General features: G+C 37.5%; 3 protein-coding genes and 3 long non-coding RNA genes across 7 annotated transcripts; 3 read left to right on the top strand and 3 right to left on the bottom strand.

The window, feature by feature from the left end:
• Positions 1–4,837: 4,837 nt before the first annotated feature.
• On the top strand, positions 4,838–6,991 carry LOC130702558 (uncharacterized). Its single transcript, XR_009004346.1, has 5 exons — positions 4,838–4,946; positions 5,016–5,175; positions 5,244–5,311; positions 5,375–5,508; positions 5,597–6,991. It is a non-coding gene; the product is annotated as an uncharacterized LOC130702558 (long non-coding RNA).
• Positions 6,992–8,465: 1,474 nt separating this feature from the next.
• On the top strand, positions 8,466–14,046 carry LOC130702444 (putative uncharacterized protein DDB_G0290521). Its single transcript, XM_059495762.1, has 3 exons — positions 8,466–8,507; positions 12,147–12,262; positions 13,045–14,046. The coding sequence occupies exons 1-3, from the start codon at positions 8,466–8,468 to the stop codon at positions 13,574–13,576; spliced, it is 690 nt and encodes a 229-aa protein (XP_059351745.1). The 3' UTR covers positions 13,577–14,046.
• Positions 14,047–14,440: 394 nt separating this feature from the next.
• Positions 14,441–14,942, bottom strand: LOC130702557 (uncharacterized). Of its 2 annotated transcripts, none has more exons than XR_009004345.1 (3): positions 14,825–14,942; positions 14,620–14,761; positions 14,441–14,549 (listed from the first exon to the last, which is right to left on the bottom strand). It is a non-coding gene; the product is annotated as an uncharacterized LOC130702557 (long non-coding RNA). The 2 variants fall into 2 exon arrangements; XR_009004344.1 differs by having other exon boundaries at positions 14,620–14,766.
• A 1,751-nt stretch (positions 14,943–16,693) lies between these two features.
• LOC130702556 (uncharacterized) lies at positions 16,694–18,357 on the bottom strand. The gene is made up of 6 exons (XR_009004343.2): positions 18,228–18,357; positions 17,816–17,940; positions 17,238–17,746; positions 17,067–17,140; positions 16,904–17,008; positions 16,694–16,803 (listed from the first exon to the last, which is right to left on the bottom strand). It is a non-coding gene; the product is annotated as an uncharacterized LOC130702556 (long non-coding RNA).
• Positions 18,358–19,495: 1,138 nt separating this feature from the next.
• Positions 19,496–20,987, top strand: LOC130702522 (uncharacterized). Its single transcript, XM_057524204.2, has 5 exons — positions 19,496–19,797; positions 19,865–20,047; positions 20,114–20,308; positions 20,396–20,639; positions 20,715–20,987. Exons 1-5 carry the CDS (start codon positions 19,740–19,742, stop codon positions 20,923–20,925), a joined length of 891 nt encoding a protein of 296 aa, XP_057380187.1. The 5' UTR covers positions 19,496–19,739; the 3' UTR covers positions 20,926–20,987.
• On the bottom strand, positions 20,982–22,515 carry LOC130702516 (2-oxoglutarate and iron-dependent oxygenase JMJD4-like). The gene is made up of 5 exons (XM_057524198.2): positions 22,167–22,515; positions 21,947–22,095; positions 21,750–21,895; positions 21,423–21,672; positions 20,982–21,351 (listed from the first exon to the last, which is right to left on the bottom strand). Exons 1-5 carry the CDS (start codon positions 22,336–22,338, stop codon positions 20,998–21,000), a joined length of 1,071 nt encoding a protein of 356 aa, XP_057380181.1. The 5' UTR covers positions 22,339–22,515; the 3' UTR covers positions 20,982–20,997.
• Between the last annotated feature and the right edge of the window lie 444 nt (positions 22,516–22,959).

A 22,959-nucleotide genomic window follows, 5' to 3' on the forward strand; every position in this document is an offset into this window, starting at 1 on the left:
ACACGGGCGTGAGCGACACGCCAAGCCTTTCGGTGTCCAAAACACGGCAGATGAGCGTCGTAATAATCTTAAACATACCAAATAAAAAACGCGTTTATTTTTGTCGTCCCCCCCTTAATCATCTTTTGATTACTTTGCGCACAGCATATTAAGAGATAGCCAACTGATGGGGATGGAAGAACTTTTTGAAAAACATGAGCCAAACGAGATTTGTTGCTTTGTTTTTATTTTTTGAATTAATAGATACCCCATCAGCTCCGCACTTTACTTCCGCTGGATTTATAGTCTCGTTCCCGATGAAGAGAATATACTAACCCCCTCCCCCGCTCTTCTGAAAAAGCTTTTCAAACTTCTTGTCGGCGAGTTATTAGATTGTTTGGGTGGGGTGTGGCTGCCTTTATTTTATGTCATGGCTAACGCATTAAACCAAAAAAAAAGAAAAGACTTGGAGCGGGTAGGAAAAAAGAAAGAAAAACATCACTTCCGTCAAAGAAGCTTATAATTTGATATCAAATTTGATGTAGAACGGGAAATAACAAGAGCCATCAGCAATAATGGATATCTACATAATAACAGAATTTAATCACTTTGCTTTTGCTCAAGGAAAACAACGTAATTCAATGGCGGAAAGCTCCCCTTAAAAAAAAAAAATATGATCCTTCTATTTTGGAAAAAATGTGTGCGACGGATGCGTGAAACGTACGGATGCGGAATAGTACGGGCAGCGGATGAATAACCCGTTGCTGGGCAAGTTCAGTATTTTTTTTTTTTTTTTAAGGAATAATAAAATGCGGCAATAGGATGTAAGAAGGAAAACAAAAATAGCTGATATAACACGGATCAATAATTGCGCATGCGAAAAAAAAAAGAAAAATGAAAGTCGAGCACGATAATAAAAAGCAATAAATGTCATGTCCTCTTGCGGTACGTCTGCAAAATGAAAAGCTGATTCCACGTTATGCTTATTTGAATTAAAAGCAGTTCTCGGAGGCATGTTTGCTAAATGATCTCTCCATCTTGGCAAGTTTTCTCCTATTGTTTGCAGTGATATCAAGTTTCCCCTTTTTTGTTCCAGTTTTTTTCAACGCTGTTTTCTTTAGCTATGTGTAGACACGCTCGGTTTCTTATACACCGTGATTCGCGTCTTTATAAACGGCCAATTGGTGAACCACCACTGCAAATGATTGCCCAATGGTGCGCGTAACTTTTGATAAGAACGATTGCGTAACTCGTAGAATTAAAGCGATAAATGAGTCTAACGTGACAACTGCGATTCTATTGCAATACTTACATGTCCTGCAATCTAAGTAAGAAGAAAAAATTGTATCTTATGAAATTTGTTTCACTGCGAATGTGCACGTGTAACCGACTACGAGGTCACTATCAACTAAAATTTCTAGGTCGCTTTAGCTGATGGAGTTAAAGCCCCCTCCCCTTCCACTCAATACTAAAAACTACGACGGGCTTGATTGATCTATTCGAAATACATTAGATCTTTTTTCACCTTGAACTTTATCCAAGGTTAGTGAAAACGCCCACAAAATAGGAGAAGCAAAACCCATGGGTCTTTTGTTTTATATTCGACTGAACAACCTTCCGCTCGTAGACCATATCCGTCTTATGGAGCCTCCAGTTGATGCCGGTGATGGAAGCCTTTTCTTTTAACGCTACCCCAGATTAACTTCTACCTTTCGACATTTGCGACGTGCACGGCTCTTGTATTGTTGATAGAAAAGAAAAAGAAGAATGGCCGTGTGTGCCTAGACATCCATCAAGCTAAAAGCAACTGTCAAGCGAATTGTTGCACGCAACTTGGAACTAATATTGATCCATCCAAAAGTTCGTATCACTTCTACACGAGTCCTTAAACATTCGCTATCGTAACCGATTGCACAACTAACGTTATATCAACATATTTTTTTTTTTATCTTAAAGATAACAGAAAAAAAACGGAAATAAAAACAAAACCAAATTTGAGTTGATGTTGTTGTTTGGCTTCCGGCAAAATGAGACATCTTTTATTTTTTCTTGCCATATTATGAAGCCCTTTCATGGCAAAGTCAATTACGCGCGACTTTGCGTGACCAGCCAAATTATAGCACTGCCTACAACCAATTACATTGGCTTTCACTTCACGGCGACATTATTCTCCATATCCTGCGGATGAAGCGGGATCGAAGCAGACACAGATGGATGGTCTTTTCTTCAAGCTACACTTTTGCCGTGCGTGAGGCGAATATTAATGGCGACGTAATTGAATGGAACCCCCTGCCGGCTCTCCGCGTGTACGGCGTTCGCAGCAACAACTCCCCGCTTTTCTTAACCTGATGTTATACATGAGCGGATGAAAGGAGCTGCTCAGAGATAAATATAAGCACGTCGTGGGCGTCTTCAAGCAAAATGGAATTCGCAGAAAGAAAGGCTTTTTGTTTTCATTAGTCGTTTGACTTATTCAATTTAAAAGAAAGGCTTTTCCTCTTTGAAATCGATATATGTGAAGCGCTGCAAGGATAAAAGGTTTTCACCTCATTAAATAGAAAAGTAGTAGTGGATAGCATTTTTCTGCACTTGTTATCCCAATATCCGGTGCTGAAAATAGGGAAGCACTCACGTCTCTTACCATTCTTCTACACTGTCTTGAAACTTGAGAATCCATCCGTAACTGGATTTTCTTTTTTCTTTTCTTCCGGATTCTATCGGAGACTTCAGCTTTTCAGGCTTTGATATTTGTCTTTCAAAAAGAGTTGCTATGTGAATGTGCATATAGCTCTCTCTCCATTGCACAGGCATTATGTCTTGCATCACCGAGGCTATTTCTATCTATGGAGAACACGAAAACCAATACGTTTGTTGCTACTTCGGTTTAACGAGTCGGAAATGCAAACTATATGTACTTATATTGTTTGGGTTTGTTTTTTCAGTAGTATCAATAAAAAACAGTGACTGTATTTCGATAGAAAACCGAGTTGAGGCTCGATTGTCAAGATTCTGATTCGTTGAATATCCCGCATCTGGTTTCAAACGTTGACATCTACATCGAAAACGACAATAGATTTAGTCTTGTTTCAATAGTTCTAACAGCCTATTTTGAATCTCACTTTAGACTAACCGTTTTTGTTTTAACATTGTTGGTGGCCTTTGACTTGTATCCTGGCAATATCAGAGGATGAAAACAATAAGCATGATATTTAATCTTTGAAGTTCCTGGAAGAAAAGAAACTAACTCAAGTGTATAGACAAGCTGTTGGTCATAAACTCTTTTACCTTTCTCCTTATGGAAAATGAGAATGAAAAAGCTGGGGAGTTTTTCTATTAGGTCGTCGGACACGGCCGTTTAATGCTCGCCAAACAATTCGCAGAAATGCGTACAGCTAAAATGCTAGAACAAAGAGAAAATTCTCTTTCCATGTCTCCTCTCTGTCTATATCCGGCGGAATTATCAGGACGCTCGAGTGGCGGGGGAAAACTAACAGCAAGACGGACAGACTTTGAACTGCAACTTTCTCCTCAATTAGTAACGGCCATTGCAGCGACGAAAACGCCGTGAAGACAAAGTTTTTTTTTGTTCTTTTTCATTTTTATCACGTCCACGCGAACAGAATGTGTGTGCCGCAATCAGCTGATTGAATTTGGGTTTGCAGCTCGGGCAAATTGGATTCAAGTTTCCTCGTCGATTTGATGGATCTGTTTTGGCCTAACACATCGTCTGCAAGACGTCTGCTAAAGTCGTAATGGCGCCTAATTTCATGGCTTCCCGATTGCCAATTCTTTTGCTATTGTTACGTCCCCCAAATTCTGAATTATTTGGCAGTTTCAGAATGGGCTCTACCCGTTTCTGGAATTAAGGCTATTGTTATTGCTGTGTGTGTTGCACTTGAACACTGCTGACCTGTTTTCGAGAATGGAATCCTATAAAGAAAAGCATATGTAGTGTGACTGTGTTTGTTGTTATCGAGTGCTACGAAAGGTCAACTGAGACTAAACGCTCTCGTCAAATGAAAGTTTGGAAAGGCATCAGACATATATGTAAAATTCGCCGAATTGTTGATCAAAGTTGACAGACTGATACCCAGTGACCAGCAGTAGCAATCGATTGCGAAAAGAAGTATTAGACGAATTTGACCAAAGATCTTAACCAGGAACACCAGTTACCCCTCACCCCGCCACAGCTGGAATTGGCATTCAAGATGAGTTTTGCTATTACCAAATGGCGTGTTGGAAGATGCATTCATTTCTGAAACTATTACCAGTAAAGAGTGTAGAGGGGTAAACAGCAATCTTTGATTCTAATGTATTGCTGCTCCACGATCTCCGCAATCTTTTCATTTATTGATAGGCAAGGAACAATTTTGTTTACTTTTTCAGTTTTTAAAAGTCTGACAAGAGGACTTATGATATACAAGCTGGTAAGCGATTGGTTCTCTTTTAATTTCCAAAATCAAAGTATAAGTTGTTGAGGCGAGGGAGGTTTACTATTCATTATGAAGGCTGCATTTCTAGAATACCATAGCCTTAATTCTGATCCAATGCATGTGTTGTAATCCACACACGTCACTATGCACCCTGATGGCCATGTCGGCGACCAGTAATATAATAGGTAAGCCTTTCGTAGATCTGTAATTTGCATATGATTTACTTCGAGTTCGGTGGTCTCCGTAAATTAAGTCACCGTTACGCAAAACCTAGCGATACTGATTTTGGATAAAATTTATACTTGACACTGCTCCATTTTGGCATTCCTTTAGGTGATGTTGCCAGACATTGGACCTGACGATCATCCATTTTGAACATTCGTCAAAATTTAATAATGGCAATGCTGCACGACTTCGTTGGAAAGAAGCGCCCAAAAACCGTCTGCTTTCTTCTTATACATTCACTTTGGTCGCCATGCCTTCAACAGGAAAATAGGCAGTTTATTCAAGGAAAAATTCCCTAAGCGGTGTTTGGTAAAATATATTTATACGATGCGAAAACACAGACGTGGTCGTTCTTATTCATGCATTCGATTTATTTAGTGGTGGGCATTGCCAATAGCGGTGTCACTTTCTGGGGATGCTTCTGGCGCCTGTTCGCGTCTGTTCGCGGATATTCAACATAATACAGAAATTCAAAACAAGAAATGAAGCAATTCAAGTGTAGAAATCTTATTCTAAACATGATCAGAGATTTCATAGCGTAAGTGTTTTCTACAGTAAAAATGTAATTGGTTCATCAATACTTAATACTCTGTTCTTCCATGCCAGATGTGAAACTTATTGGATGCGAAAACTGCAAAAAAAAAAAATTATGAAATAGGATTTGATGCAAGTGTGTAAGTTGCTGGTTTCATGATCAGTGGTGCAAAACTTCCTATTTTGTCCCCACTGATATTTAGGGGTTTTCTGGGATTAATGGGTTTCTGTCATCCCGAAAAGTGATTGCCCTGCATTCTAAACAAGCTAACCATTGGCTTGTGTAAACCTAATGGAAAGAACAAGCAACAGTGTGGAGAAAAAGTTTGTTTTAAAGGTTGGTAGATGACTTGCAAGTTATAAATTTGAACTTCATTAGCTGCTTTTAACAGCATTAAAAAATATTTTTGTTGGGTTTATTGCAGGATGTGAGAGCAGTAACAAAATGCCATACCCAGAGGATTGTGTTATTGTCAATAAAATGGATATTCTCCATATGATTGCATTCCTAGGGTACGGATTCCCTAGCGACTAAAGTTAAACAATTATCAGAGAGACATCGTGGCATTTTTCTGGAACCCGTGTGTTTCTTAATGATGGAAGTTTGTATCACATATGTATAATGATCATTTGGTTCCCAGGTGTCATCCCCATCCACTTCCATGGCAACCTTGAAGTGAAAGCTACAGCCTAACAAATGTCCTATGATCTTCGTTGGTTTGTGTTGATGACCTTGGTCTTCCCCCTTAAAACTGTGGCCGTTCACAGATGCTTAGTCAGTCTGCTTTTAGAAATTGAGCGGGTTAGTCTTACCGACGAACACCAGAACTTCATACCTACTATTTTTATTTATCTTTTTGTAGCAACAATAGTAAATAGGTTGGATGAACTCATATCTGTTCTTCCAACCTATTGACTACTGATGATGTACAACAAGATACATGAAATTTTTCCTCTTCGAGAAGAGGTGTACTAAATTAGATTTTTCGAAGAAATTCATGCCTTCTTATGCGTGAATTTTCAAAATGAGGCTGTTTTTCACCGAATTTGCTTACAAAATTAGACCAAAAAGTTCCCCACATAGTGCCATGCCTAAGTTCGAAAGTTACTTGAACCAAAACGGCATTGGCTGGTCTCACCAAGATAAAATACAATATCGATGTAAAGTGTCTTTAACAAACCGATACCTTGCAAGAGCGTTAAGAAATTTAGATTTCAAAGCTGTAGAAAGTTTCGACAAATTTGGGATGCAATTGCCACACTCGAAACCATCTGAAGCTAACATTTTTATAAAATGTCAGATCGTCGACGAATTTTTTTAGGATTTACCATTTCAAACGGAAATGACTTTTGAAATGTCTTTGGATTAAAAACGGCGTAAACCGGTCTCATCAAGATAGGACAAATGTCTTACGGTTAAAAGTTTATGAACACATCGATACCCGTACATTGCTATCGAGCCAAAATATAACTTTAAATCGTTAACGTAGCAACGTTCAAACGAAAATAGGGATGGGGCAAAAAAACAAAAGGGACAACAAAAGGAATGAAACAGACGATTTCATAAAGGAAAAAATTTATAACATTTAAACATGCAAAACTATTTTAAGTGGATACCTTAAAGATGAAGCTTTTGTAGCGAAATATTTTGTTGGAAATCGATTCATTGCAATAGATTGCAATGATGAAGCCGATGGAATCAACAGGAACAATTGTTATTTGTTTTTGACCAAAATCTTATGTGTCGTACGTTAGGTAGTGAAAGCGATTCGCCTGAGGAACGACTTGAAATATGTAAAACAGTGGTGGAATTGTGGAAAGAAATGGGACAATAAAAACAATTTCTTTTTGAATACAACCTGTGACAGGTAGTAAAATCAGCTAACGGTATACAGCATGGCACCATGCTGCTTCACCATAAAGTATTGGTCCTACATGTTACACAACATATTGTACCTGAAACGAACAAGCACACTGAGGGGTTTTAAAAAGTAGTACTCTATTCACAAACATGAACGCCATTTACCAACCACATGCTGGTATAATAACTTACAATAATAGATTTTGACAGCGACATGTACTGATTTTGAGTAACTACGCGCAGATATATTCAAAATGATGGAATGTAAGGCAATCTTATGAAATGTCATATGGCGAATTCGCCTGAGGAATAGCTTGAAATATGTAAAACAGTGGTGGAATTGTGGAAAGAAATGGGACAATAAAAACAATTCCTTTATGAATACAACCTGTGGCATGAAGTAAAATCAGCTAACGGTATACAACATGACACAATGCTGCTTCACCATAAAGTATTGGTCCTACATGTTACACAACATATTGCACCTGAAACGAGCAAGCACACAGTAACACTCGTAATATAATTTTTAAAAATTAGATCGTTATCTCATCACAGATATGAACGCTCTTTACTATGATTACATTCATCTACTTACAAATTTAAGGTTGAAATGGCTCATCTTGCAAGCTGGATGTATTACAGTTAAACGGGAAATTAATTAGCACGTTTCTAGAGAAACGTGATCATTTTGACAACCACATGCTGGTATAACTTACCAAAAATACATTTCAACCACGTCATGTACTTGATTTGGGTATCTATAGACAGATATACTAAATAGTTGGAATATGAATCTAATTTAAAAAAAAGGGAAGCATCGCCATATTCTTATTATATGTCGTATGTTTTATGGCAAAAACGATTCGCTTGAGGAACGGTTTGAAATATGTAAAACAGTGGTGGAATTGGTGGTAGGGATGGGACAGTGTACGCAATTTCACTCGTTTTCGCAATGGGTAAACAAAGACAATCCACTATTGGTCGAAGAAAGGTTTTTATTTAATGGGGATATAAATGGCTCCATCACAATTTACATTTTATCATTTTAAGCCGCGTATTCTACAGAAGTTAATCACTTCATAACGAATCCAAATATGTAAAACAGTGGTGGAATTGTGGAAAGAAATGGGACAATAAAAACAATTTCTTTTTGAATACAACCTGTGACAGGTAGTAAAATCAACTAACGGTATACAGCATGGCACCATGCTGCTTCACCATAAAGTATTGGTCCCACATGTTACACAACACATTGTACCTGAAACGAGCAAGCACACATTGATCCTCACATCATTTTGAAAAGTAGTGCAATATCTCATCACAAAGTTGAACGCCATTTACCATGGTCTACATTAATCTACATACAAAAGTAAGGTTGAAATGGCTCATCTTGAAAGCTGAATGCATTATAGTTAAGCGGTAGATTTAAAAGCATGTTACTAAAGAAATGTGATCATTTTGACAACCACATGCTGGTATAACTTGCCAAAAATAGATTTCAACCCCGTCATGTACTTGATTTTGAGTATCTACACATAAATATACTAAAAATTTGGAATATGAATGTAATAAGAAAAGCGAGACTGAATATATATAGACAGTTTCAACAGATTCAAAATCGATCAAAAATACTGAGAGTAACTACCTAAGCTTTCTTAAATGCCCGACAGGTGGCGATTTTTCTACCACGCGATGCCACTGTCGTCTATAGTGCATTGCTGAGGGGAGTATAAGAGGAGTGGCACCGTAATTAGTTAATTTGAGTTGAGATCCTCTGCCACAGTTCACGTGAGTAATTGTAATCTCGTAGGGAAATAACTATCTGTTTAAAGTTTTAGGCAGAATAGTTCTGTATGATTTCGTTTAGTATTTGACTAATACGTATACAGACTTACAGGTGATATTCACAACCTCAAACGATGGTCGTTGTTGAGTTTCCATCCCTTGTCTAAGGTATGTATGAATAGATGAGCCACGAACAATTTAATTGCGTATCAAGAGACAGGTGCATACATTTGAAGTATATAACGAACCCTAAGAACTAGAGAGAGAGAGAGGGAGAAAGAAAACACTGTAAGTTGCTAGTTGATCAGCATGTTTTGTCTTAATCTTAATGCCGTGAGTCCTAGAAAAGTATATGAAAGGTGGTTGCAAACAGTTGGTAGGTGACATAAATGTATTTAGGTAGACAAGAAGAAAAGTTTAAGCCCCAAAAAAGATGATCACGTTAGTAATCTTCAACTTTCTCCTTAAATTTTAATAACACTTTTGAAAATAATAGTTGGTTGGTATTAAGTGTCTTTAATCCGTTACAGTAAAATCAATTTATGTATCAAATCCAGGCAGCAGACGAGAACAGTTTTCTTTTATTTCTTATGTACAGGATATTGCAGAAAAATGTGGCGGTTTTCCCTATGCTTTGTTTGCCAAACCTGACACATTTCACTGCAACCTCCTGTACATTCTTTACCCCATATGTGGATAAGAGGTTCACTTTTTATCAGGTAATAACCTAATGTTTTAATAATACTGCCCTGATAAATTGCCCAAAACATTACTTTCTTTTTAGATTCTTAAAATTGTAGCTTTCAGTTTGATGCTGAGAGCCCCTTATTTGTTTTAATGTTTCTAGAAATCAATTGTAGATGGTGTTGCTATCAAAACCGATCATTATACAGTAGAAAATAGTCTATTATTACAGGTTAGGCATTTATCTAATGAAATATCAATCAATTACAATTGAACCAAGTTCATTATTAAAAGGATTGAGTGAACCACTATCCATCAGAAGCATTGCTAAGCTAATCGAAGTCCTACAGAAATTTGCAACATCAAAAGTAGATTGGATACCATCAAAGCCACTGGATTATTACTTTGTTGACAAAGGTAACACCAAAAAATTTATTTTCAATCTAATTACCACAGTGACAGCAAACATTTAATAAATTTTTTTTCAGGGTTAAGGTTTTTCATGCTTGTAGTTCAATCAATTGAACGATGTCATAGGTTTGGGTCTTGTTGGCATCAGAATGTGAAGGTCGGTTAGTTTTCCTTCACCTGTCCAAGGTATTTATAAATAGATCAGTTATGATCAATCATTACTAAATTAGAAAGGATACAAATATCTGAAGAAACTAATGGACCTGAATCACTGCATATTGAGTGATCATGCATTTATAGATTAGGTTTGATTTTGTATCTTTATCTTAAACCTGTGAGCAACAGAAAGCTTGGTGACAGGTAAGGGCAGTGTCAGTTGATAACAGTTGGTGTGTGACATGAATGTATTTCAGAAGGACAAGAACATCCTAAACTGAATAGATATCAAGTAACTGAAGTAAAGGTTGCCCTTACATTTCGATATAACCTTTGGAAAACCATGGTTGATTGGTGTTAAATATTGCTAATTCATTACATTAGAATCGGTTGGTAGCATCGGATAATCATCAGTCATCAGATAATACATTTTTCAATTACTTTTTTCGGTTTGTTTTTATGCGTCTGCCGCCGTTAAGAGGCTCGCACTTATTAGGTAACAGCCTAATTTTTTAACAAATTTACTCTGTACATTTGCTAAGAACGAAACAATTGGGAAAATACGCGAATTTTGGCATGAAATATGTTTAAAATAACGAGACTGTTTTTTAGAGATACGGTCTTATTTTTTACGATTATGGGGCACGTTACCTGTTGCGTTCGTAGCGGGATTTTTTGGAACCATGCGAAACATCATAGAGAAACGGGCTTATTTTTCACAGTTAAGGGCCACGTTACCCGTGGCGTTGATAGTGGGATATTTTGGAACCTTCCCGATATTAGAGATACGGGGTTATTTTTTCAGGATTATGGGCGAAGTTACCCGTGGCGTTCGTAGCGGGATTTTTGGAACTACAGAAAACGCATGATATTACCGTTAGGCAGTAGTCATAACGTAGATTTTTTATCATATAGAATAACCAATTGACGTTAAAAAAACGCAAAGTATAAATTAGAGAAATTTATTACAGGTTTACGCGAATTTTGTTGTGAAATACATTTTAAAGAACGAGACTGTTTTTTAGAGATACGGTCTTTTTTTACGACTATGGGGCACGTTACCCGTGGTGCTCGTAGCGGGAGTTTTTGGTACCATTCTAAAATTCATATTGCTTTTAGTCAGAAGTCAGCACATAGGTAGTCAGTCATAACCGATTGGTATTCAAATATACAAAGGATGAATTACATAAGCTTTACCTGAACAATCCGATAATTTGCCGCGAATCCTTCTTGTCTTCCAGTGCAGTGAACTTTATTTGGCTATGCTATATTAAGTTGATCATGTTTTTACTGCCCTCATTCGACATTGCTTTTTAAATTTATTTATTTTTCTTTCCTTTTGATTGCACTATTGGTTGTATACGATAAGAACACCAATCGCTGGAAGCCAAGATGGACAGCCAGAGGACAGGAATCATAAACAAATTACCAGATCACCACATTGGATTGCCTGTTTGTAATGAAATGCAGTCCTGGCATCTTCTGCAATAGTAATTGCACCTGAAAGAAAATATATGTAGGCTGTATATATATGAGAATAGTTAATACGAGGTTTAACATCTTGCAATAAACTTAATCTCGCTGAACGTATACAGCTTGTCATCGCTTGTTTTCTGTGTAGTATTACACACTATTAGCATTTCGCTCCTGCTAGGCCAATAGTTAAACAAAAAAATTGTCCAATCTTTTGTCATATTCAAATCCAGGCAAACAGACTTATGTGCCTGTCAGCAAGTCTCTGCAAGAACGAAAAAACCACATTTTGAGATTCTTACACAATTTGGGATAGAACTCATGTATTAGAAAAAAATTCACAAAACTGATCATAATTCAAGTTATTAGGTAAAAATCATTCGTTCTGTGTACCAGATTTACATGAACTACTAGTCTGATTCTTTTCTTTGTGTGGTTCATATTCTCAAGTTATTCCTTACTTCCGAATTATTTCCGGAAAATTTGCATAAAAGGAAGTAAGGAAGTCCAAATACAAAATCAACCCATCTGAGGGTGACTAAATATTCCGAATACCTATTTTATAACGTTTTAACAAACCTTTGTCGTGTCGGATTAAAACCTAGAAAATTGAATGCGACCGTCGTCTGCTATGTCTGCCATTAGCTACGTCAACATGCAAAACGTTTTGCTCTCTTGATTTTTTAAGTTTTCCCGTGGTTCTGTGCATCTATAGTAACAAGTAAGTACCATATGATCATTTTACTTTTTAGCTGTCACAATATTGCATTATTATTAGAATTGGAAAGTGGATGCCTGTTATGTTAACAAGCTATGACAACTTGAGCATGGAAAGCTAGCAAGTCAATGCTGAGACTGTGCTTTGGAAAATGCAATCTTCAGATTTTTTCTAGGGTTAAATGTCCCCAATTCTTTTTCGGAGAATAGCAGAAATGTTATTGGTAAAGTTTAAGCAAGAGTATTAATTTGCAATGAGCCTCTCAATAGAATTGTAAGTAGACTCAAAAGTATTGGCTGAATCATTTCAAGCTCAAGCCCACTAGTTGAGCTATTACTGTTTAAGATATCTCTTTTTTTTTCATGTATATCTAGAGAACGAAATGTTTTATCAACCTTTTTCACCCTTGTTTTCAATGTTTGTGACTTCTGGGTGCACTAGGCATTTCCTTGTTTGAACTCCTTCAACATTCATTCAACAAGCATAGCTTTATAACACAACTGTTTGCGTCCAGTTCTTGTTGAAAGGAGATTGAAGATAAAAGATTGCCATGCAGCCAGTGTCTTTTTTTAAGTGTAGAAGGACATATCGTAGAAGTAGTACCCCCTATGTTAAGTTCATTTCATCACTACGGTCCTATTATCCAGGAAATCACCTGAGCTAATTTTTGTTTTCAAACTTGTGCCATTTTGACACCCCAGTTAGCCATAACCGTACTTTGATCTCTTTTTTTATCAAGTATCATGTGGTTTACGAATCTGATTTGTTTATCATCTGTTTCCCAGGGCATATAAGAACAATTTTCCTGGTAGTCGCCTCAGCTGTCGCCTTTGCCATCGTCTCGTCGCCGTCTTCGCCTCGCCATCGCCATCGCCTTCGTCTTCGCCATCGCCATCGTCTTCGCCATCGCCATCGTCTTCGCCATCGCCATCGTCTTCGCTATCGCCATCGCCTTCGCCATCGCCATCGCCTTCGCCATCGTCTTCGCCATCATCTTCGCCATCATCTTCGCCATCATCTTCGCCATCATCTTCGCCTTCGCCATCATCTTCGCCTTCGCCATCATCTTCGCCATCGCCATCATCTTCGCCATCGCCATCATCTTCGCCATCGCCATCATCTTCGCCATCGCCATCATCTTCGCCATCGCCATCATCTTCGCCATCGCCATCATCTTCGCCATCGCCATCATCTTCGCCATCGCCATCGTCTTCGCCATCGCCGTCGTCATCGCCATCGCCATCGTCTCATCAAAGCCTTCGCCGTTATCTCATCGCCGTCTTCCCCGTCGCCACTCATGGAAAAATCGACCGATAAAGGATGTAGCTCAGCAGACAGCTTGCGGCTATGGCGGCGTTCATCGTGGATCGTCATCTTGGTATTTTATTTTGTAGTGTATTGTGTGTGTAGTATTTAAGTTAACCCATTGGCTGCCACCCCGCTTGTGTCCCATTTTTTTTGTAGCTTTAGGGAACCGTGGCGCTGTTCTGCCTCATGGTTTCTATACCATGGGGTGGGACAGTCGCCAATGCGCCTAAAGGCACAAGGCCTTGTGTCTTTAGGCGCATAGTAGGCAATGCACCAGCAGGGCCTCTCCTTGTCGGTACAGTGATAGTTTACCTGGGGTGTGCATTCCCGGAAAGGTTTCTATCACTGTGCCAGCCCGGACTTTGTCTTCTGACAAAGTCCCACTTGGTGGCGATCCTTACGACGCCACGCGTAGCTACTGTAGTTTACGCAACTAAAGGTTGCATGGCCTGGCAGCCAATGGGTTAACTTAGTTAAGTGTATGTATGTTTCTGTATTTGTATGTATGTATATATTTGTATATTGTTATATATGTAAAATAGTGGTGGAATTGTTGGGTGGAGGAGGGACAATAAAACAATTCATTTCAATTTACTTTTTTTGGTGAATTTTATTTAACTATAGAAATTATCAAAAACCTGGGATACACGTTCCAACTCCTATAACACTTCACAAACCAGCTATTGAACACTTATTCAAAATCAGAAGAGCTTAACTTTTCTACCTACCTGTTCCACGTTAAGTTAAAAAAAAAGGAGTCAGTCTTCAACACACAATTGAAAAAGAAGTTATCTAAACTCACATTTTCAGTGTCCTTCACAAAGTGACACATTTGACCGGCCAGTTCCGAACAATGAGAAGACTAAAATCATGTTGAACTGAAAATCTTTTATTTACACTAAAAAACGAACATTCACAGCATTCCTTTCTGCCACGGACCAACTCTGCATCCCACGCTGCACACCAGGTACATCCCAAAGATCTAGAAATAGTTACATAACTAAAATTGTTAACGATAAATTGTAACATCATCTGATAGAATTGAGTTGAACCTGTAAGAATCTAGAAGATCTAGATTATCAAATGAATTTAAAAAAACTGCTTTCTTTATGTAGCAGCTTTGGTACAAAGGTGGGCGTATTGGCCAAACGGAGATGACAAACGTGCTGGTAAAGTCGAGCCTTGCTCCTCCTCCTTCTCTATGTAATTTTTAATGAATAGTGCTATAACACTTGACGTAAATATTTGCCATAATACCTTTAACAAGTTTCCTTGGATTTCATTCACAAAACCCAGATTTAAAAAAAAACACGAAGTCAGTGGTGAAACATCAAGAAGGAAGACGTCCATTTTGGCTGCCATCCTGAGATCCAACGCCAAGCGAAATGGAACTGCTGTCAGAACAGCTGACAGAACAGTTGTGAAGGCCATGAAAATGAATTGTTATTTGTCCGCTAGATGTCTCGAAAATATTCAGACCATTTATCATCGTGCAGAACACTTTTGAATATGTGAATAGATAGGTTAACAGTAAAGCGTTAGCGAGAGAAAACAAAGATCTTTGGTTAAAATCTCAGTGTAGTTTTACTTGAGTTATGTAATCGACAAATTAAAAAATTTTATATTAGAAAGCGAAGATTGTGTGATCAAACCATTCATTTAACAACATCGTCATCGTAGTCCATAGCTGAAAAGTAACGCATCGGGTGGCTAAGTGCTATATCTCAGGATCAAATCCCGCTTGAGTGAAAAAGTGAATCTATGCATACTGTCGATTTCCTTCACATCAGTGTTTTTAATACAGGTCCTGCCACAAAAGTGATGTGTTTCATGGCATAATGGTTGAGCGTCGGCTTTGAATGTCGTAATTATATGGTTCGAGCCCGTACAGAGTCAAGTCTAACAATGTCTTCAATTTATTCAATAAATAATTAGTTGATTAGTAGAACTTGGCCAGTCATCATATATGTTTTCCTTCACTTCATTATTTCTAATGTAAGTTCGACTAATCCTTCAAATGGTAAAAAAAATATTGTGTAAGAAACAAAAATGTGAACCATGGCTCAATGGTTGAGCGTCGGCTACGTATGGTGAATGGCCAGGGTTCAAATCGCGAATGTAGTGGAAAAAGTAATAAATTACTTGGTGTTAAAGAGATTTAATGATTAACTCGCGTTACATTAATTATTATTGCAAGTGTAAAGAACTTACCTTGAATTTATTTTAATGTTTATCTTTCTCATGTGTTTATAAGGTCCGTAGCTCTGTGGTAGAGCCTTTAGCTGCGATACCTGTTACCCTGGGTTCAAACCTCAGTTGATGTATGAAAAATGAATCAGAATAATTGCAGAAAGAATATTGCAGCAGTATATTTCAATTTTATGCTTTATTAAGTGTAAATGTAAGTCCGTAAGTGACAAGAAAAAAGCCAAATTAACTGCACATGATTCATGGCTCATTGGTAGAGCATCGGCGCGGTATGCTGAACATCCAGGGTTCGATTCCCCAATGATTCAAAATTGAAATCTCAATCAAAACTAATAAGGCTATCAGGTATGTATCAATAGCCAAAGTTAATACATACATTGTGGCTACATGTGTGGAATAAAAAAACAAGGAAAAAAAAACGAACAGTAAGTATAAAGTCAAAAACAAGAGTTTTGCTTTTTTTGTTAAAAAAAAATAAATTGTATTGACATTTCTCTGCACTTATAAATGATTTTGCAACTTTAAAAAGGCACAATAGCCCTTTCAAAAGTTGCCGTCAACCCAGGCAGGGGGAGACACTGCCTTGTTGACCCACCGGGGAGATTACCCGGTGATTGGCTAAGACAAGCCGGAAGAAGAGCCGAAGATATGGAACATTTTTACTGGAGCGATTAACCTTTAATTCGGATTTGTGGGTAGCCACGTCGCCCTCCGTGAACACATCATCGGACTAAGCGGACCCCCACGTCCCCTTTCCGGCCAGAGCCCTCCAAACCTCGGTATATGTTATTTTTTAATATACCGTACAGTAGGGGCATGACCCCCTACGGGCTTATTACGAGTCAAGGGGAAACGGGGCTGCGGATAGGAAGGGAGCCCAGATATGCACTTCAATTTTTGAATTTTAAATACCGCTTGGGGAATACGAATAAAGTGTAGGAATTCCATGTTGTCCATCCAATCATCGCAATTTATTCAACATCTTGCCCCAAACCAAGAACATTTACAGAGCCAGCGTTACTTTTCACCTTTATTAAAAAAACAAAAACAACATTAACTATTGAACAGAAAATTATGTAGGTTAGATATAGTTAGCAAAAAACCAGAAAACAGTTCTTGTTTACTTACAAGTCCCTTTCTACGAAGACGAGTTTATGCTTTGAAAGGTTATTTCAAACTGCAACTTCAGGAAAACCATCCGACTCTATCATCAAATAAATCCAAGTTTGTGCCCTAGAAAATTTCTCGTGTTTAATTAGAAGGTTAATGCAGTTCTAGATAAATCTCCTACCACATTGGAAATGACTTTTTCCCATCAAGCTGATGCCAACATCAGTTCTTTAAATATAGCATATCAAACAAAAGCTGGAAACAAAGCAGAAAGTAACCAGAACTTTTCAATAAGCTATTAATGGTGTGGTATGCTGCACAACAAGTTTTCACCAAGATTTTGTGCTTTTACCTTTTAGAATTCAACTGCACATTGGTAACCATCCTAAAGAGAAAAACGATTATGACAATATGGCACACTTGGCGATATCCTGGGATTCGGCAAAGCATTTCCAATACGCGAGGCAACCATTATTATGGCAACCACACTAGATATAGCCCCCTGACAACGAACAAATTGACAGTTCAGTAGAGTACTCAATAACAAGCAATTCCTCCGCTAGATGTCTTCTAAATATAGGTACTTAGAAAAATTCACAATTTTTTGTTTCATGGTCACAAAAAAATACTTGTTGCAAATATGTTCGTTATTGTTTCTGCAAGTGTAAATGGAGTCAATGTCAAGTGTTCCATGGCTATAAGGATAGGAGGTATTCAAAGTTCTAAAATAAATGTTTTACAGCATGAACTAGAGAAAAAAGTTAACAATAGAATGGGCAACATTACCAACCAATTACCAGACAAGGAAAAAAATTCTTTGAAGCAACTACAAAGCTACATGGCTGCCAATATGTACTGCTCCTATTTGTGATAATGTATGAAAGGTAGTATCAGCAAATGGTTTTATTGTTGTTTTGTTTCTAACCTAACCTTAAAATGCAAACCTCCCTTTTTCTTTTGTTAGTGATGAAGATGGAATCTTCTGTCCTACTTGTTTCTGTCATAGACTGAGGGGTCCACCGTTACAAAACTCTACATCAACAGCAGCTCAGAACCTGCAAATGTCGTGAATGAAAAAATTTTAATTAAAATTGATTAAAAAAATAGTTGTAACACCAAGCATTATTAAACGAATTGTGTAACTAAGGAAATCACTGAACCACTATGTTTGTCTCCACAATCCTGAAATGATTGAAATGACAAGCTTTGTTTTATTTCATTAATTCTAATTTTAAAAAAAGTGCAAAGCCTAACTGCATGGTTGAGCAGTTTGGCTTGATGCCTTTTTTAAAAAGCAAGAAGGTAGCAATAACCATTATCTCAATGTGCCTGTCGTGCTTACTTTTAAGGACACACAATCACAAGAAGGATTCACGGCAAATTGTCGGGTTGTTCAGGTAAAGCTTATGTAATTCATCCTTTGTATATTTGAATACCAATCGGTTATGACTGACTACCTATGTGCTGACTTCTGACTAAAAGCAATATGAATTTTAGAATGGTACCAAAAACTCCCGCTACGAACACCACGGGTAACGTGCCCCATAGTCGTAAAAAAAAAGACCGTATCTCTAAAAAACAGTCTCGTTCTTTAAAATGTATTTCACAACAAAATTCGCGTAAACCTGTAATAAATTTCTCTAATTTATACTTTGCGTTTTTTTAACGTCAATTGGTTATTCTATATGATAAAAAAATCTACGTTATGACTACTGCCTAAGGGTAATATCATGCGTTTTCTGTAGTTCCAAAAATCCCGCTACGAACGCCACGGGTAACGTCACCCATAATCGTGAAAAAATAGCCCTTACCTCTAACATCGGGATGGTTCCAAAAAATCCCGCTATGAACGCCAGGGGTAACGTGGCTCATAATCGTTGAAAAATAAGCTCGCATCTCTAAAAAATGTAGCTCTTTATTTTGAATTTGTAAATGTATTTCGTGCCAGAATTCTCGTATTCCGTCCACAACAAATAATATATAGATTGAAATAATTTTTTAAATAAGCATTTTGTCATTAATTTCACCACAACACTAGGTTTGAACCCAATACATTTGATCTCTTAACAGAACTTGATTTCTGATTCTGTAGAAGTAAATGATGAAAACAAGAAAAAAGTCTTCGTAACAAGCTGGTATTTGAACTTCTATCTATTCAATCTTGTCAAGCTCATTTAAGTGAGTGTCTGCAATAAATTTCGATGAATTCTAGAATACAGAAACAATAAGTGCGTTATAACCAATAAATTCTTATGCTTTTTTCACAATTACCTTGAACTTGCTTTCAAAACATTTCATTGAGCCAGTTGGCTACGTTAAAAAATAACCCAATCTGTCATACACATACAGTTAATAATATAAATATCTAAGAACAGAAAAATCACATGTACAGCGAATTTCACTAGAAGTTTCTTTTAGCAGTTTAAATTTAGATAAATAGCCATTAAAATTGACCAATTTCATCGGTTATATTATAATATTTGGCAACAAGAACTTTCGTCAGTAATGTTTTTATCTTATCATAATAATGGTGTTGAATTTCGTTTTCGTCCCGGGTAAAATAAAGAGCACTGTAAACATTTTTTACGACGCGTTACATAAACTTTCTTAAAAGCTGAAGTTTGGCGTTTTTTCTTCTGGTAGCAACAGGAAACAGGCGTTTTTAAGTTGCGTCGAAAACAAAATCGACGGCCAACTTGACCAGTCTCTTCTAAACATTTCTTTGGCAGCTGTTATTAGACTATAAATAGATCATAAACGTGCGCAGTATATAAAGCAAGGAAACCGAGGTTACTGAAACAGTACCCAATACACGTATAAGCAAAATCTCTAGTCAATTTCTCACTACAAAAACATGTTACTTGTTAGGAGTGTCCACCGTCTTCTAATACATAAAAATCCTCCAGTTCAGGGTGAGTTAACCAACTACGATGCCAAGGATGCACATATTATAACATCACTCAATCTCTTTTTGTGTAGGGATTCCATTTCACTTTGGTGCAAAACATGAATCAGGATTACCTTCGAACATGGAAGAGTTAGATGCCCAAGATCGGGTTGGATTCTCAGCCAACAGGCACAAGGATATCAGTTTTGGAATTGTCCAAAGTCAAACATCATCTATGTTTGGAAGCTCTTTTATGAGTGATCAATCAAGTCAAGGTAGTATACTTCAATGTGAGCTTGTTTCACCTTTATGGTTCAAAATAATCGTATTCCTAAATGTAGGAGCACGACAACTAGAGAATTATGAATACCTTGGTTCTATTAGCTTGAATGCTGTGACACAGACTAATGTGCCCCAGCCGTTTTATCCAAGTATTGAAAAAGAAAATTCTCCTCGGATGAATATGCCAGAAAACTGCATTAGTCAACACATTAAGTTTACTTCCAGCGACTTGCAGGAGACTCTCCATCCTGGAAGTAATTGAATTTTTGGAAAATTTAAAATAACAAATAAATAAAGAAAATAGTCAATACCTAAACCGAACTTGTTTTCCCCCAAACTAGGTAATCAAAGTGTGCAAGAGGGGATCAAGAAAAATAGAGGTAATAGTTGGTATTTGCAGCATGGTTTGCACAATGCATGGATACCTAACCAGAGCTCGATGAGATACTATAGTGATTCTAAGGCCCCTGAGTCAACTAAAACTAAACTGAAGCGAGCTGTTAAAGATTATGGCGCAACTGTCATAGTGTTCCACGTCTTGATATCAGTTACATCACTTAGCATCTGTTATGCAGCGGTAGCCAGGTCATTTGCATGAATTTCCATTACGGTATCTAAGATCGATTGTTTAATTTAAAACCTTTTTGTTATTTTTTATAGCGGACTAGATGTACCTGGCTTGCTCTCCCAGATTGGTGTCTCCAGCGAGATGTTGAATTCAAAATTGGCGTCAGGAGCATCAACTTTCCTGATAGCATATGCCGTTCACAAGCTATTGGTGCCCATTCGAATCAGCGTCACTCTAGGATGTGTTCCGTTTATCGTGCGTTATTTACGTAGAGTTGGATTTTTGAAGAATCCATCCGCTTAAACCTATCATGGGCATCCATTTTTGTATCTTTCGTAATAAATTCCTTTTCTACGAGATACTAATCCCATCGTTTCATTTATTGCTCAATGTCTTCAGAAGCTCAATGGCCACTTGGCTATCCATGTTTCGATGACGTTCTTGGTTACACCATCCATCGCCAGAACATAAATGACAATTTTTCAGGGAATGAATCTTGAGAAACCCTGAATTTCTCCTTTCAACCACCATTTGTAACAGTCGCCGAAATTGCCGGAAATTCATTCCGTAATGACTATTAAGAAAAACTTCAAGTTGTTCCTTATCAAGATTTGTCCCGTAGCCGGATACCTCTTCTTCTATCTCAATGGAGGCCTTCTGCAGTCCTTTGTGAATGTGGCTTGCATTGGCTCCATTAAACCAGTTGTGATTGATGGAGATAGTGTCCTCCTAAATCGTAACAATATATTCGAGGGAACTTTCATTGGCATAGTACTGATAAGATTTTTAATAGTTTCTACCAGGTTCCACACTTGATGATGCCAACCTGACGGGACGAAAACCACTTCTCCAGCACTTTGTACCAAGTCATAGTATGTGACCCCCATTGCTGAAATATCAATTTGTCCCAAATCACGGGGAAGAGAAGTGACTCCAAATAACGATTTAAGTCTTATTTCCTCGCCAGGTGGAAGAAAAATCCATCTTTTTTTCCCCACAACATTTGCTGACCAGCTAAATGAGCCATAAACATCTGCATGCAAAGGAGTCCTACGCAAAGAGGGTAAAAAAAATGTTACAAAAAATGTAATTATTTCGTAAAGCTCTGATTATCAGAAATGCCTTACCAACTTCCTTTTGGACCAATGTATACAAATCTGTAATCATCTTCATTGCCTTGCATCCAGTATTCATTTAACCAGTCAACAGCAAAGTAAACCGGAGTTTCATACATAGATTTTGAGCACGGGAAATTTTTGAACAAATGCCAGTCCTTTCAGAAATCCATATTAAATTTACAGTTAAACATTTAATGATGTTTTACTTTTAAGTATAAGCATGGCATTGTTGAAGGATATCCTTTATTTTTGTATTCCTTAATGTACGTGATAAAGTCTGTAAGAGACCAATTTGACTTTGGGTGAGAATCAAAGTATGATTCACCACAGTTTGCTACAGGCACTTCCTCTTCACCTATGTGGCAAATCCAAACAACAATTTTAAAAAAGAAAATCATTAACAACATACAATAGTACAGTTTATACCATAACTGTCCAATAGATTCTCCCAGATGGGTATTTCATTTTCAGCCCAAAGTTTTCTACTGAGCCACGATTCAGTATGTGATTTTGAAAGCAAACACGGTATATTCTTGATAAGATACTTATCGTAGAATTCAGAATAACAAATTTCATTATTTATCACATCTACCTCCATTTGTTTTGTTACGGCACAAATCTTTTCGCGACCAACTGCATTTTGAAACCCAGGTTTTTGTTTTCGCTTCGCTACGGTGCCACATAATTGTAAAAATTTCGACAAACATTTGAAGACAATTAACAGTTTTTATAATCGTTTCCTTCAATAAGTTTCACAGGAATTGAGAACCACACATGGTATGCCTACTAACTAAAAAAAGTGCTATGTAATCAGAGGCCGGGTAATAAAGAGGGAAAGGTACAATTCTTTTAGCCTCCAAGGTGTATAAATGGCCTTGCAGACTTGTTTTAAACATACACAAGGAAAAAACAAACGAAAACGAGTAATTAACAGCAGACCTAGGGTATAAAGAAGGATAGAGGGAAAAAAGTGGGTAATGCAGCTGGGCAGACGTTCTTTTAGACATCACCAAGTGGACCCCAACGCAGCATCTTGCTAGGGGGAATTAACTGTTTTTACACGGATTTTTTTTTCTTTTTTTTTTTCTTTTTGAATTCAGCATCAAAATACATAAGACAATTATTCTTGCTTGGAATTGGTATCCGAGTCTAATGTTCTCTGCCGCAGGATGTAAGAGATAGTTTTAAATCAAAGACAACGGGTGCAGGTGGACGAAGA

This window comes from Daphnia carinata, chromosome 6, assembly GCF_022539665.2.
Source record: "Daphnia carinata strain CSIRO-1 chromosome 6, CSIRO_AGI_Dcar_HiC_V3, whole genome shotgun sequence".
NCBI classification, from domain to species: Eukaryota; Metazoa; Arthropoda; class Branchiopoda; order Diplostraca; family Daphniidae; genus Daphnia; species Daphnia carinata.

Coding starts and splice junctions, on each gene's coding strand:
- LOC130702522 (XM_057524204.2), top strand. CDS start 19,740: ATGTTACTTGTTAGGAGTGTCCACCGTCTTCTAATACATAAAAATCCT. Junction 19,798..19,864: donor TAAAAATCCTCCAGTTCAGG/GTGAGTTAACCA, acceptor CTTTTTGTGTAG/GGATTCCATTTCACTTTGGT. Junction 20,048..20,113: donor GAGTGATCAATCAAGTCAAG/GTAGTATACTTC, acceptor TCCTAAATGTAG/GAGCACGACAACTAGAGAAT.
- LOC130702444 (XM_059495762.1), top strand. CDS start 8,466: ATGTTACTAAAGAAATGTGATCATTTTGACAACCACATGCTG. Junction 8,508..12,146: donor ATTTTGACAACCACATGCTG/GTATAACTTGCC, acceptor ATTAAAACCTAG/AAAATTGAATGCGACCGTCG. Junction 12,263..13,044: donor CTGTGCATCTATAGTAACAA/GTAAGTACCATA, acceptor TCTGTTTCCCAG/GGCATATAAGAACAATTTTC.
- LOC130702516 (XM_057524198.2), bottom strand. CDS start 22,338: ATGGAGGTAGATGTGATAAATAATGAAATTTGTTATTCTGAATTCTAC. Junction 21,896..21,946: donor TGCCATGCTTATACTTAAAA/GTAAAACATCAT, acceptor GATTTCTGAAAG/GACTGGCATTTGTTCAAAAA. Junction 21,673..21,749: donor ATTGGTCCAAAAGGAAGTTG/GTAAGGCATTTC, acceptor CTCTTTGCGTAG/GACTCCTTTGCATGCAGATG.